Genomic DNA, 16,302 nt, shown 5'->3' with positions numbered 1-16,302 from the left:
ATTGTAACCCATAGCAGACTTAATAATTTAAAAATCAGAATGGACTTTCAGTACTCCCGACCGTAGAGGACATCCAACGTTAAGGATATGGCAGCTGAAAGAGACCTGTGTGCTACTTGATGTAAAAATATGCACACACACCTGCATGCATAGGTGTATGCATAGGTGTGTATATACATTAATAAATACTTGATGATGTAAATTTGACTTAATTCCCACATGCTGTTCAAAGCTAAGCTGCCAGTTACAGCAAGAAGGTAAACAGTCTTATAGCACTGAATGCAAATGAATTTAATGTGACCATGTTAAAGAGGAAAATACAGTGCACCTCAAGTGCAAAATGCTCTTGATCTTTTAGCTACTTCCAAGTTTAGAACCAATTGAATACCTGTTCTTAGAGGCTATTTCTGGAACTCAACAAGTGACAAATTTGCCCTAGTTGGTCTTTTCTTTCCCTATTTACTGTTAAGCAACTACTGAGTATTTATCTGTACATCTTGTATGTATACAATCTTGTATTGCATTTAAAATAAAGTTATTTAAAGTAGTGAGCAGGTAGCCCCATGATGAAATTACTTCAGACAATGCTTTAGTACTCCCCTCAGTCTTCTCAGTAAACAATTTTTCTACTTTGAGATGAAAAGAAATTGCTTCCAGAAGAAATACTGTCTTCAGTTATAAGTCAGAAAGGTCCTCACAGTCGTGTCTTACAGAGTTGACTAGCACTCTCTAGTGGGATTTTATCCCTCTGTATGTGCCTGAAAAGTGGTATGTTGGATCAGATCTCCAGTTACAGAAATTCTTAGTCCTCAGGGTGTTTTTTTTAATATATAGTTTTGTTCATTCTGAACAAAGAGAGAGAAACACCGAAGTGGTTTCAGTAAAGGCCTTCCAAACACTTAGGTACAATTCCCAGTTAACTAGGCTGCCTTGTTGTCAGCCATGAGAATTCTAGTGTTAGAATCTCTCTGCAATGTTGAGAGGTTTTTTATTCTTAATGTAACAGTGGAGATACTGGCTCATTGTTCAAATAACTTAGGAACACAGACTAATACCTCTGTTGGAATAATACTCTGTGTAGGATGTCTCCAGGATCTGTGCAGAAATGATCAATATGAATTACAATGAAGAGATACTGGTACAAATGGTCAGAACAGCGTAGTAGTCACTAAAGAATAGATGCTACTTTTCCTTTCACCAACTCGGAGCCCAAAGTAGCATTATCAGTCACAGAACTTAGGTTTTCAAGTCCTGCTAGAGACACATCCCCACTCTGTTTGTGAGGACTTTTACTTGGGGAAATTTAATTTACGTAACTACGTTCTGTGTTATGTACAGCATTGTGCCAGGCTTTCAGTGGAAGCTTCTTAATGGTAGAAGTGTGCTTAGTGGTGCTTGAGTCGAGTCTTGCTCTTCTGACTTTGATGTTAAACAGTGGTATTTCTTGAACAAGTGCTGAGAAAGGACAGAAGTCTTCATCTACATGCGTGTCTCTTCTAAGGCTGCGTGTTTTGTAGAGCAGGTGGCAAGTACTGAAGATGTACTATTTCCTCTGCCAGATGAAAGTGTCAAATGATGATAGGACACCAAGATTTTAAGGCAAATCAAGACCTTCTGCATGTCTGATTATTCTCTGTGTTGAAGGTTTTGGCACTCACTGACACGGACTCTTACTTCTTTTTATATTGATTCTTTTTTATATATATTGTCACCAGTGGTCAAAAATCACCAGGGACTAGTTGCCCCTTCCTTTAGGCAGTGGACCATGAGTTTTCTACTCTTATGGTTGCAGGATCAAGGCAGAGATTATTCTCCAGCTGCAGGAGTGAAGAACTTTGCTTCAGCCAAATTTCCTATCAGGATTTGTTTGTGTTAGGCAGATACAGCTAGTGATGGGAGATTTTTAGGAAAACACTCTTCCTCTCTCCCCTTCCTTCCAACCTTAACTTCTGTCTGCCCATTTAGAGATGAGATTTATGGTGCTTCCATCCTGTTAGGTCCTAAATTAGACCTTCTTCACATTTGAAAATAGAGCTCTGGGTCTTAAGTATTGATATTAAGATCTTAGGAAAAGCACTTTTTATGTTGGGAAGTTTATTCTTCCATGTGAAGAACTGACAACTGAAACTTGAGCAAGATCTCTCAGACAGTTTCTGCAGATCACATAAATGCAAGAATGTTTAGGTTTACTTTGGAGGAACTTACCAACTTGTCACAATTGTTTAATAAACAAGTTTCTCCCTGCTGCAAATGAAGCATGTTGGGTTTTTTTTCCCCTGTTCCATAATTTTAATTGTCAGCTAGAATGCTATTTCTCACACATGCTCTGCTCTCAACCTTGTTAAAATTAAGCATATAATCCCCTTTTAAAACACCATACTAAAATCACCATAGTAACATTACATCCAAGCTTTACAGATAAAACACAACACCCGTAAGGGATTTTTTGGTACCCCCTGGCAGCTCAGTATGGTTTATGGAAATGGTTGCTCTGTCGACATTAGATTTCAGTAGGATGACAGTACTTACACTGTCTAATTCTCAGACTACTGAAGTGCTTTTAAATATCTGCTTTTTGTTCATTGTGAATTTGGAACACTTTTTTGTCTTCGTTGCTGCAAGTTTTTCCTTCTCTCTTTGGAATCCAGTGAAGGATTCTTCTTAGCTGGCCAGTGACATGTTTCTGCTCTGGATCCAACTTTTATTTCTGAAAGTCTATTTTTCTTTTTTTCTGTAGGCACTGAGTCTCCCACGTAAACTGTTTATTGCATTGTATATGGCATCATAGAAGAGAATATTTGCTCACTTTTAAGGCTTGTGACTGTTAGTTAAAAAGCCTTGAATTTAATGGGTTTTGTTGTTGCTGTTGGTAGGACTGACTTGTAAAGATGCACATGTAAGTGCTAGACAGTTTTCTCGATTCTCAGTAAACCTAAAATAAACTAGAACATAACCTGATAGAAGTGTTAATTTCATATCATTATGAGGTCTCAAATAGATGTGAAATTGGATGAAAAGTCCTGTAATAATTGCATTGGCACCAGCTTCACCACTAAATGTCAAAATTTCTGTTAAACAGTAAAACTGCATCTATACAAACTGTGAGGTGGATTGCGCTTGGTTTATATGGAATTTACCACCACAGTACTTCAGCATTTGATTAACTTTAGATAAATGTGGTAATATCTCAAGAATGTCTTTCATTTTGTTAATAACTAGCATTCAGAAAGTGCCATGCTTTAAATGTAAAGCATCTTATTTTGATCTTATTTTACTATTTTGATCATCGAAATAGTAAAATATGGATGTGAATTATAGTATTTTTAAAAACATGGATTTTTAAATGCTTGTGTGGTTTGGTTCTTGGGTTTTGTGTTGTTTGTGTTTTTATTTGTTTGTTTTGGTGGTGGTTGTTGTAGGTTGTGGTTTTTTGTTTTGTTTTCCCAAGCTCTGTTTTTCCATTTTGGGCCAATTTTCCTATAGTGATACTTTCCACTGTGGTGTAAGTGGGAGCAACATCTAAGAATGTTGTTAGTTCACTTGTGCTAATTTGAAGAGCCTTTAAAATCTTACAGATAAGGCAAAAGACTCTTAATTTTGCAAAATCATAAAGGTCCTACAAAATTATCTTTATAGTCATGGCTGGCTTTAGCACAGTGTACTTTTGATTCTAGTTTATCTCTTCTCCCTTTGCACACTATTCTAGTTCTCCTTTTAACTGCCTAGCTGCTAGAGTAAAGGAGAGTCACCTGGCATGGTTCCAGTTGCTGAACATTTTGGAATGATGTATCTGGCATACATGCAAAATTGGTGGATGGATAATAAAGCTTCTACAAGTCTATATCCAAGTGTTGAAGAAGCTTAGCATGTTATTAAACATTGTCTTGCTCTTGGAGTAAACCAATTTTCAAATGAAGAGTAATAAAGAAATATTTTGGGTTATATGAGAGAACATGGGTTTGGTTTGTACAGTGTGTACTGCACTGAAGATGGTTGGTAGTCATAACCATTTTCATCTAAAGATAAACACATTTTTAGTATCCTCCCACACTCAAAAAATGGAACACCCCCACACCCCCCCTACTCCTCCTCACCAAGCAACTAGCATATTTAAGTTTCTGAGGGTGTATACTCCCAAAGTTAATTTCTAAAAAAACCCCAACTACTGAAAGAGGAAATGTTACAGGTTCAATGACTGAGACTAGATAATTTTGACACAGAGTTAGCTTAGCATTAATTTTTTCCTCTTACTCTCTTTATTTTCAGCCATGCAGTTAACCAAGTTGGGCAGAACTTTACATTTGTGCTTACAGACATTGACAGCAAACAGAGGTTTGGATTCTGTCGCTTATCTTCTGGGGCCAAGAGCTGCTTCTGTATCTTAAGGTAGGTCTGTGGTTTGGCTTTTGGCTGACTCTAGGAAACAGTGTTTGACTTTGCTGTGTTACACTGCAATTATAATTTCCAGCTGTTCAAAATTATTTTCCTATCTGGTCCTCAAAGTCACTGCTCTTCTGCAGAAGTGGTGCAAAATATCTTGCACTTTGAGTTCCTCTGTAGATAACTGTATTTGTTTGTAGTCAATGTTCTTGAGTTAACAATGTTGAAAAAAAAAAAGTCTCTTTGCAGTAATTTGATATGACATAGCATGATGGCAGCTGTTATCTTTAACTGTCACAACTGATCTTGTTAAGACATTTTGTGGACATTTGTATATGCAAGTTTTATTAACAAAGCATCTGTTGGTAACTGAGAGAATGTCACTGATGCTCTCCACATCTGAGAAGTTTGTATGTATGAGCTTTACTCTGTCCCATTGAGGGTTCTGTGAAGTTTGTCATAATAAAGACTGTTAGTGGAAGTTGGGAACAATGCATTTCACATAAAATGGGCAAAGATGCTCTATCAGAGTAGGTTTTGACGACCTCCCACAGACATGTCAGAATACAGTCCATAATTTTCTATTTACATTTGTTGCAAGAAGTGCTGCAAGTAAAATCAGTTTTAATATATACCAATATATTAGTTCCATTAAGAACCTCTGTAGATTGAAGATTTCCACATGGCATCTGGCCTCTCTTGTTTTAAACCAATTTAAGAATGGTCTGTCTTCTGTTTTCTGATTTTTTGCATGTTCATAAGAAATTGGAAGATTTTGGAGGTAAAGCTCAGAGTTAACTGTATGAACAGCCAGCTAGGTGACTGAACTGTTAATCACGCAATCACAAATGAGGGTGATTTTCCTCTATAAGCAGTTGTCGACATATGTCTCAGTCCTCTCTGGTTTGCTTTTCACGTGAGAGAATCCAGTGTAAGGACAGGAAGAACTTGTGCTACAAGTACTGTGTGTTGCACATGACAGAATGGGACCTTCTGTATGTATGTTATTGAACGTGACCCCTCTGGAGAGTTTCTGGGATAATGTTGCAAAATAGAAGAGCAGTTATCAAGTACAAGGACACTTCTCATTTCATTGGGTCGCAGACAGCAATGCCATGGGATAGATTTTTGGATTGCTGTACGTATTTCAAATGAACGTCTGTGCCGTTTGTGCAGGCACTAGACTGGTGAAGATACCCAGTGGTTGTTGCCTTTCCTTCAGCATTATACTGATGGCAGTGATCTGCTAACTAGGCCTTCACTGAAGAAGCTTAATATTTGGAGAATTTATTGTGAAATCTACCAAAATTACTAATAAATTGTGTGGGAGGCAGGGTGACAGGTGTTTTCTCCGTATTTGCCTTCATTCTTTCTTTTCTCTAGTAGACATTTCAACTATTATTAGCTATGGCAATGCAGCAGTATGGACTGTATACTGAAGACAGGAAGGTATTTCCCGAGCTCTTTCCCCGTAGCTGCTACCCTGTATAGTTGGGGTGCTGAGTCACTCTCCTGTGGGAAGTGTCTGGTTACATAAGGTAACTTTTCCTGATTAATGACAAATTAAAGGGAAAACACGGTTTTAAAAGAAAATCTGAATGAGGAGTAGTATGAGTCCCTTCTTGATCTCTCCTGGATAAGAGTTCTTTGCTGTCAGCTCCCTTATGTTGAGTGAATGCCAAGAAGAAATGGAGGAGTTATGTTGTAGTCAAATGCCTTCTGCTTCAACTCATAACCAAAAAAAAAGGGAGGGGGGGGAAGAGTTCCAGTGCAGTTATAGCAGTGGATGAATTGGGATTCCCAGCTTGATTCCTGTTGCTTCTTTCTTCTGTGAACTAATGAGAAAATGACAGTTCATCATCAATGCAAGTGAATGTGAGTTTTGGAGGATAGTAAAGAGTGTTTACGTGGTAAAGAACGTTACACAGATTCGCTTGCTCTGTTCCCAGGACTGCAGCGCCCATATTGTTGAGGTGAATCTTCTCAGTGTCCTTTATGAATTAAAGGATGCTTCATGGTAAATGGATGGGTAAAAACATGCTGAAGAATGCGAGAATGATACAAAAAAGAAAATGGGGATGAAAAGAATGTTTTGTTTTTAAATTACAGATCGGATATCAGCAAACTTCCAAGTATTCCTTCCTATGTCAGTGATGGTATAAGAATTAAGTGATATTGTTTATTATTAGAGGTGATATACACATGTTTATAAGTCTGAAATTTTATGGGTCTGGCCATGGCAAAGTGGTTTGGAGGTGAAAAATCATCACATGTTTAGATTTGTTATTAAAGAGGAACAGGAGAAAAAGGAAATTCTTTTCACTCAGCTGGTGCTTTAAAAAATTTCTGCAGAGGTCTGGAAGCAAAGTTTAAAGCTGAGACAGTACTCAGAAGGCCAGAAGTCGAGGTCTGGACTTTGAGTTTTAAAGCGACCCAGAGACTTTTTCATGTGGATGTAAAGTACAGTAAGGCACTTCTTGGAGTTCAGTAGCAGTAAAGTTATCCACATGGATGTAGCTCCCGTGGCCAGCAGAAAGGCAGTTCCATTTTATAGAGTAACTCTTTTGGCTATTTTAACCAGTACTGTTTAGAAATCTGCTTTCAAGATAGTTTTCATAGTTTTGTTCCTGCTGTGGTTAGCATCACACAGATTTATGGAAATCTTTGATTAAGTTTAAAAACGGCATCTTCTAGGTGTTCTGTGATTTTCTTTTAATGTAGAACTACTGAGTCTGTCTCTCTTATTCCATTTCCTTTTTTCTTCACTTGATTTCTAGCTAATCACGAAACTACAATGATCAAATATTGTATGTAACGCTGAGCCGTAGAGCGCTCTGTAGCATAGGTGACTACTTTCTGCATTTCAGACAGCAGAGGGCGGACAGAAGCACAAAACAAGTGTCACAGATGGTCTGGTGGGGTTTTTTGAGGTTCTAAGCAGTGAAGTGAATTAAAAAAACCCCACAGGCTCACGTACCACACATCAAAATCTCCTGGGTAACTTGGAGTTCAGGACTACCTTTTTCAATGCAGCATGTTACAAAACTTAAAATATGCTTTTTAATTATTTTCTTTCCAAATGATGAATGCATAGTAAGTTGAGAGCTAATGTCCAAGTCATCAAATTCTGCCTTCTAATTTGGTAATTTTAATATCCTAGAAAAATTTCCATGCCCAAAGATTTTTGCTTTCTAAAACTTCATTTAAGGACTTCAGCATTTTGGCCGAAATGAAATAAATCCTATTGGATATGCATTAAGAAGCTGAATTTTTTTAAGAGGTTTGCTTTTACCTAACCGCATCAAATTTGGCATAGGCTTTTGAGGGTGAACAATATAGATAGTTCTAAATTTAGTGAAGAGCTGTAGTCTTTTATTTAAACAAAAAAAAAGGTGTGGAGACATTCCCAAACTGCTCTTGCTCACTCTTCTGAGACATCCTCTTCAACTCCTTAATCAGGCATGTCCCCTAGTTTTGTTCTGGAATTTGTATACTTTTGTTTCTCATCTTTTCTAAGTCTTCTATGTATGCAGAGAATTAATGTTCAGTGTAATGCACAAGAGTCTGGAAGGTGTCAGAGGGGTTCAGAATTTGTTCTCAATTGCTATTTCCTGCTAATTGTAGTGTACTGAAAGATGATGTGAACTTACTGACCTACTGATATGATCTCAGTGATAAAAAAACCCAAACCAGTATAAATTTATCTTTCTGCTTTTGTATCTTCTTAAAGCATACAGATACTTTCTGATTCTTAAGAAATTTGCATGCTGAAGCTCTTAATTTTCATTTCCTCATTGTTTTAATGTTAGATCTCCCTACTGGCTTATTCTTCTTTTTGGATTTCTAGCAGCTCTAGCTGTACTAAGTTCTCCAGAAGCCGGTTTGTTGGGTCCATTATGGACGCTGTTCAGTGGCTCAGCTGTACTTGCCTCTCTGGCTAACTCCTGTGATCTAGAGCTCTTAAGAGGTACAGGCACTGATGGGTTTCAGCATTCTTCTGATGGAAAAGTAATGCATAGACCAATCTGTATTATTATCAGTAAGTGTACTGAAAGGAGTGTTTTATTTTACAATCTGGTTTTTCAAAGCTTCAGTGGACAAACACTTTTGTATGCAGTCTGTTCATGGGGGGGCAGAGTTAACCTCATAGCTGAAATGACTGTAAGCATGATACTTCCACTTGTACTGTTTTTAACGGTCTGAAGATGGGTGAAGACAATGAAGGTAGAGTATAGAAAGCTATGAAGAGACTGCTGAACATATGAAACTCTAAATTCTACAGAGACATTGAAACATGAAATTCCTTCCCCCCCCCTCCCCCTTCAGAGAAAGATATCAAGTTCTTGTATGAAGACATTATTTAAAAGTGCATATCAGTTTTCATTGTAGCTGGGTTTTTTGTCCTGATTTATGTATGTTGTAGAATCTCAGACTCCTGACAACTTTGTCTTTCTGTGCAATCATGAAGGAAGGAGAAGTTCTGCTTTAGGAATGTAAAAAATGTTGTTAACTCAGTCTGAGTACTTTTTTTGATACCCTTATTGCAGAATGTTTGTATAATAAAACTAACAAGTTCAATTTTAAAAAATATTTTTATCTTTTGTCTTCTGAAATATTTCCAGAATTTGACCCAGTTACTGATGCTTGAAAAATTCTTCAGGTTATAAACAGATAGGATCCAGTCATTTCTTCAAATGTCTGTTTATTTTATATTCTGACTATTTGAACTTTAAAATAAGTTTTATATGTTTATGAAACACACTGCTTTTAAATAAAAAGCAATGGCAATGTTGCATGTATGGTAACCTATTTAAATGTATGAACTGGTTTAAATGTGTAAGTCAGTGTTGTGATTTTGGGTTATGTAACATAATAAAATGGTGACCTGATAGCTCTATTTTTTTTCATATAGACAAAAAAAATCACAGGCATGTTCACCAAGTTGACTGTAGTGTTAAACATGTACTTCCCTTATGGCAATATATATTTGAGTTTAAAAAATATATTTAGTAGCTTAACTGAGAAATAATATTTTTATATCAATTCAGCTGAACTTTTGTAGTAAGTAGGTATAAGGCCAAGTATCATAATTGTGCTCTTCAAAACCATTTAGCAGAATGGTTTTGAAGGAACATTCTTGCTATTACTTAGTTTGCTTCATAGTCCTTTACTTTTGAGTTAAGAATCTGAGGCCAGTACTGTGAAAAATTGAATGAAGACCACTCTGAAATAAAAATGTGTTTAAAAAAAAAACCAAACAAAAAACCACAACACCCAAAATCCTAGCACTTCTACAGTGCAATATAGCAATCCTAATAAAACTGGTTTTGACATTTTGGAAGAAATTTAGCAGGTTGTCTGAAACACTACATTGTTAATCTAGTCTGTATTACTGGTGTATGATAGAGTATTAAAATCTATAAGTTGTTTTATGTATGATGTTTCACCGATTGTATTTAAATGTAGTTTCCAGGATATCACTAAGCCTGTAAAATATTATGATTTAGTGTTTCTTAAGTTATAAAGCTGGACAAAATGTCTGTTGCAGTTCTCTGTTTCAGTAGAAGTCGAACTCATAAAAGCTATGGCGTTCAGGAGTCAGTGGACTTGTCCATCTATGCAGATAAATATGTTGGCTTGTTAACTGCAGTTTCTCCACAAATGGTATTTGGGTCAGTTTAATGCTGTATGTAATTTGCAAAATTTCTTTTTTCCAGATATTATAAGAACAGCTCTGGGAGATGTTAGGTAAATTCTGCCAGGCCATACTCAGTCATTTATCCCTCAGAGGCTGCCTATATGCTGGTTTTTCCCTTCCTGTCAAAAAGGGTAGCAGCAATAGTAGTAAAAAGTTTCTGAGAAGAGAACGTGACCACTGGCACATGAATGAGATGATGGGAGTAACTGCTTTGACAACACTGGAGGAGTGTGTGGCACTGGACAGGCTGCATTGCCCCGAGGTTTATGTGTACTTAATCAGTCGAGGTAATTAGATGTGGTGGACAAGCACTCTCTCATTCCTGTAACGGAGTAATGGGTACCTTGCATTTTTTATATTATTAACTAGTAGAATTTCTGGTTTATCTATTAAACTATGAGCTATAGCACCTATTTCTAACTGCTTGAAGGAGCAGTAATAATATGTCAAAGATTTTTGTCTTTCTCAAAGTTTTGTTAAAGTAAAAAAAAAATAATAAAACTTTGCGTAGTTTTGCTTTGGTTCACAAACTTACTGGGCAAAGTTACTGATTTAAGAAGGTGCTATAACCGTGTGCAACTCTGATTTCAATTTTACTTAATTTGAAGTTTTCAGTGGGTATTCAGCTTTTGTACCCAAAATGAAAATCATTCTTCTGAAGTGAAATGCAGAAACATTTGTGTGGAAATCCCTCTCGGCCAAAATAGCTAAGCTCTGCACCACTCTTTTTCTAAGATAAAAAGAAATGAATCTATAATAGTTTGTGACAGATGGCAGAAAATGTAACTAACTGAATGTGATTCTGTATGGAGTTATTTGAGGTTTTTGGTGTGATTTGTTGTGAGTTCCTCTCCTCCCCCCTTTCCTTTCCTTTGATTGCAGTCTTTGTCCATTTATTCTTAGGATAGAATAAGATTTCTGAGCAGGGGCCTCTCTTGTGGTGCAAAGTGAGAATTGTTTTTAATTGAGCAGAAACATGTGGAAGGATCAGGAATATCTCAAGGGATTACAGAAAAATTCCAAATTTGTACTACTTACAGCTTGTGTTTAGAGCAGGGTCTGCTGGGAATAAATGTTAGTTAGTGTGACCTGTGACCTTAAAAACTGTTGACATGGATTTCAGCCAGAAACTAGCCACAGAACTCCTTTGTTAAGCTCATTCATAGCTCCTTGAAAACTCTAGTCAGTGAAAGTTGCCAGCTCAAATCTAAGGAAAGCAGAGCCCTTTTTTTTCATTTTTTTTTTCTTTTTTTTTCCCATGCTTTGGAAACAGTGGACGCCCCTTAACCAGCAAGACTTCTTTAATAGGACTGCATCGCCTAAACTTGATTGGAATTGACAGCTTCCTGGCTCAGGCTTGCCAACTGGCAGGGCATTGATGCATAGGGGACAAACAGCTTTAAGGGCCTGTATACCACTGTTTGTGTATGTGCCTCTGAAATGTAACACACTTCTGTTGTGATACCTTCTAACGTAAAGAAAAAAATCCCAAACCCTGGACACTGCTTTTAGTTCCACAAATCTTTCAATTATTTTGGGGGAGAAAATTGAATGTTTGTTATGCTTTTTGTTTTAAAATCATTGTCCTGTTGTCTCCTAGAATTTTCCCTTTTCACTGATTTGGCCAAAAGCCACAGAAAAGTATTTGCACTTGGGGGGGGGGATACATTTTGATTTTAGTATTTTGACTGTTTTGATTTTTTTAAAATGTGGCTGTATTGTACTTAAAAATATGATTATCCCACTGTAAAGGGGTTAAATTTACAAAACTCCTTCTTGTGCGCTCACTTCTTTACAAGTTTTTTCCACTTGATGGGTTTTGTGTGTCTTCAGCTGATTCTGTGGCAGGATTCATTGTGTGGCCTGCGTGAAGGCTCACCTGACTTACACTGTACTTCTGAAGTAAGATGTACCATCATGTCAGTACGTCACGTCGCTACTATGTCTGGGGATAGAAATACATACAGAATGGGATGTGGGAAGAATACAGATTTTCGTTAATTTTAAGCTAAAAAGTGGTCAAAACAAAGTAATCTTCATGAAGAGTCATTGAGCAGATAGATGGTAAACTGAGGTAAGATGTCCTTAACTGGTTTACAGGGACGCTCTGTGCTCTTTCTCTACTGTGGGGTAAGGTCCCGCCGATTCAACGGCCTTTGAACAACCTGCACTGTTAAAACACCCAAATATTACAGGTTTGATTCAGGTATTTCTTAAAAGGCTTGATTTTGTAAAAGTGCACACTATGTAAGGCTGATTTTAGAATATCTTCCATGTTATTTTTTTTAAAGAAGAAAATAGCAGATGCAGAGGTGAATCAATGTCTCTCCCAAGGACAGTGCAACATTGACCAGTAATGGCTATTGTTTTCTAGGGATGGGGAGGAAGGGTGGTGGAAGAAATCGGAAGCTGCTTCTCCCTTGTAGCTATCTTCTTCCCTTGAAGGCATAAGATTCTCACCCTTTTCTTAGTCTTTATCATCCTCTTTGAATTCTTGTACTGGTTTTTATAGCCTCAGAGAACTGGACTTCCTACTGAACTAATTCCTGATCAGCTGAAATAATTTGGGTTTCACTGGATTCCACCCATTTTTCCAGCATTGCCTTTGCTGCCTTCCTGCATATACCAGAGAGCATTTTGTTCATGTTGATGAGTCAAGGTGAAGTAATTCAGCTCAACAAAAGCTAAAGTCTATAGAAATTCTTTAACCTATGGAAATTATTAAATACTTTAATTAGAAAGATTGATATACTTTTGTTGTTGTTGTTCTGAAATGTTCTGTAGCTGCTGTTTGTGAAGGAGTATTTGCAGATGAATAAGGAAGGACATCCCATTCTCACTTTACCTGGATGAAAGTTTGGAACATTAAAAAAGCACAGATTTGTAATGCATGCTTTGAACTAGTGTTAATAGGAATTTTCTTCTGTGGAGTATACAGACTATCACATTAAGGACAAATAATGTATTTAGTAGTAGTCTGATATATGGGAAGGGTGAGCCTTAGAATTCTTCTTGTTAACTAAAAATTCTTACTTGAGTTAGAGTTTCTTCATGCTTTGCATTTTCCTTTGCATACATAAAAGTAAATTAATAGGAAGTCTATTTTTTGTGCCTGGTAAGAAAGTAGTTACTACTACTTTTTGTTTTTTCAATTTACTGCACAGTAGGAAAAAAAGCCCTCTCTGTGGCTGCGTGCTCCTTTGAGGAAGATGTAGCTGAACTATTGCTTAAGCTTTTGCTGTTTTCCCACTTGAGTTGTACATGGGTGGTTTTTTAGCCTGGTTGCTATTCACGGGCATTGATTTCAGGAAGAGCAATTACTGTGGTTTGGGTGTTTTGTTTGTGTCATGTCCTGCTCCCCCCTCCCCAGTCTTACCATTGATATACGTAGACAACTCGAACTATAATATCTTGGAGTGAATTGGAAGATGGAGATGGAGAAGGGGCAATACAGTACCAGGACTGTTGGGTTCTGTATCCAGTTTGCATTTGTGACAGATGCTGTGAGCGTGCAGTCTCATGACCATTACCTTAAGTACTTTTGTTCTGGCAAGCTGAGTAAAATAGGGTTTGGGTGCTTTTTCTTGGTAAGGTTATGTTACACTTAGTTCATTGTAGCCTGTGTGAGATTTTTATCCATTTATGCAATTTTATAATTACTTTTTAGAAAAAGTTTACATATAATCCACTTTTTTGAAAGGAGAGGAGGAGAACTGATAATAAAACTAGGCTTGCTTACAACACAGGAAGAATTTCTTTTGTTAATTTAAAGTTGTAATTACAAGTCTAGACTGCAAGCAATGACTGTACATAACCCCAGAGCAGAGATATCCTTTAAAAAGCAAACAAACAAACAAAAAAACCCCTCTCTCTCTCCCTCCCTCTCTCTCTCCCTCCCTCTCTCTCTCCCTCCCTCTCTCTCTCCCTCCCTCCCCCTTCCCCTTTTTGCTGTTAGGCCTCTGTGTGGACACAGAAAAATATTACTGTCTAATTACATGAGAAAAAAAGGCCCAGACTTTATTTTATGAGGATTTACCATAGCTGTGTGGTGAATAAAATGGTAATAAGCAAAATCAATGTTTTTCTTCTATATGTATCTACATGATACTTCCAAGCCTTCCAGAAGGATGCTTGGTAATGGCTGGAAATGATATGGAACAATTCTTGGACAGTCTGGTCCTTGTGGAGTATCGACCCTGGAATCCCTGTACTACTTAAAACGCTTCGAAGATGAAAGAAAATAGCAAACTGGTTCTGTTAGACATTGGCAAAGGCCACAAAAAATACATGTATAAATCATGAGAAATAGGATCTCTCTGATTCAACAGTACAACAAAATTGTACCTAATAAAAATGTTGTTACTGAGCCTCTGTCTGTCGCCTTCATAGATTTTTTTTTTTATTACTTTTTTAGCAGTGGATTCAACACATGCATTGAAAGTAAGAGTTGAAGATGCAGACATTTCTCAGTTCCTTTGCATGGGCCTTACAGAGAAAAGATGAGAGGGCAGGCGAGGCCTGTAGCTAGAGTCTGACCTTCTTTCACAGAAATTCTAGTTTCTTGCAAGCTTTAACTGTAGGAAAACAGTTCGACTTCCTCTTCTGTGTATGACAGGAAATTGATCTAAAGTGCCTCAGAAAATGTGAGAACGCCATCAATGTAGTATGTGGGGTTGGACGGGGTCTCCTGTTGTTGCAGGCATTTTGCTTTAACTTGACATGTTTATAAAACAGTTTACATCTTAAAACTTTAGGGTTTTTACCCCTGCTGATTTGCTTAAACAGACACTGCCTCTTATTTTCAGTTACTTGTCAGAATATATGTGGAAAAGTGATGAACCTAGTGAAAGGAGAGCTTGACATCAATTAAATTTAGCTATCTGCTTTGTGTTTCTTCTTTCTGATACACTGTTTCCAGTATAGTTTTTCCAAACTTCCTGTGTTTTTTCTTTATTGTCCTTACAAGTTTTCCAAGATAGAGATGAGCTATTTAAAAATACTGTTCCAGGAAAAGAGGGATAAAATTTTGTATTACATCTGCTCATTTGTTGTCTTCCATTTTCATCTCTGCCATTAAACTTTTTTTAGATTCTAGAAACTTATTTAGAAAGCCTGTAAGGCTGTCTTAGTATCTTGTCTCGCTCAAGTATCTTTAAATAAATTTTGAAGTGTTTCTGCAGTTATATTAGCTTTCTGAAACTATATTCTCTGCAATACTGACTAAAATAGACTCGTTAAAATAGTCTTAAAATATTAAAAGCATGTGATAATGCATTTTTTTGTCCCATCATTAAAAAGCTTCTATTGCAGTTTATTCTGTCAATAATCTGTTTATCATGTCAATATGTTGTGTGTATGTGTTTCATAAGAATGTGCATTCATCTGTGTGTACATGTGCAAAAAGATGAAAGAGGTTTTTACATATTTTCATATATAAATGTCTAAAGAGCAGTGTCACAAACCAAGACAAGTCTTAAAGAATCCAGTTGATTCTACATGAGGCTTGTATTTTGTGTTTTATTAATATGTGAAAAGTGTGTGCGGTATTTCATCTGTTTTTTTTTCTTTGAAATTGTATGCAATATCATAGTTGTAGCAATACAAATGTATTTTGATGTTTTGAGTTTTAAGATGAACATTGAAAGGAGTCGATTCCACTGAACTCATAAATAATGAATTCTTATTTTCAACTAGATGTAGCTGATAAATAACAAGTCGATAGGGAATACAGGAAATGACACTGAGTGAAAAGCTTTGGAATTTTCATGGTGGTGTCAGTGGGTCTGTTAAAGGCTTTGCTAGCTGAGCTTGAGGTTTTAAAGCATGGTTGAATTGCTTTAAATATTTTTGCTGAAATTTAAATATGGTAGAACCTTGCTAATCCCCACACCTCATAATTACAGACACAGGGATGGCAAACTCCATGTACAGCTCAGCAGAAATGGACAGGCCTGGAGTCATATTCTAGGCTTTATTGTTCTTCAATATACTACAGTATGCCTGCTGTGTTAAATTCTACTTGTGTAGTTCAACACAGTAGCAAAATAAATCCATCACAAAAAGGTACTTCTTTTCTTTTTCCAGTCTTTTTTACCCTTTCTGTTTCACTTCTCTTTACATTTCCAAAATGTTACCAATTTGTGCAACTAGTCATAGTTGCAGGTTTCCTGATGTTATCAGTATAAATGAATGAAAGTTGAATACTAATTGCAGTAGGAAAAAGA

At 36.8% G+C, this 16,302-nt stretch overlaps 1 protein-coding gene across 13 annotated transcripts in view; it reads left to right on the top strand.

Moving 5' to 3' along the window:
- The window catches only part of DENND1A (DENN domain containing 1A), a 215,019-nt gene that overhangs the window by 57,683 nt on the left and 141,034 nt on the right, over positions 1-16,302 (top strand). For all 13 annotated transcript variants that reach the window (XR_012631871.1, XR_012631872.1, XM_074891563.1 and 10 more), the window contains one exon: positions 4,267-4,386. Coding sequence is in view for 11 of the 13 variants with exons in the window: in XM_074891563.1 (XP_074747664.1) it covers positions 4,267-4,386 (120 nt within the window). In the remaining 2 variants the exon portion in view is untranslated. The remainder of the gene's footprint in view (positions 1-4,266; positions 4,387-16,302) is intronic.

Source organism: Strix uralensis, chromosome 21 (genome assembly GCF_047716275.1).
Source record: "Strix uralensis isolate ZFMK-TIS-50842 chromosome 21, bStrUra1, whole genome shotgun sequence".
In the NCBI taxonomy this organism is placed as follows: Eukaryota; Metazoa; Chordata; class Aves; order Strigiformes; family Strigidae; genus Strix; species Strix uralensis.
The sequence above is the reverse complement of the archived record's forward strand: the minus strand, read 5'-3'. Positions and strand labels throughout refer to the sequence as shown.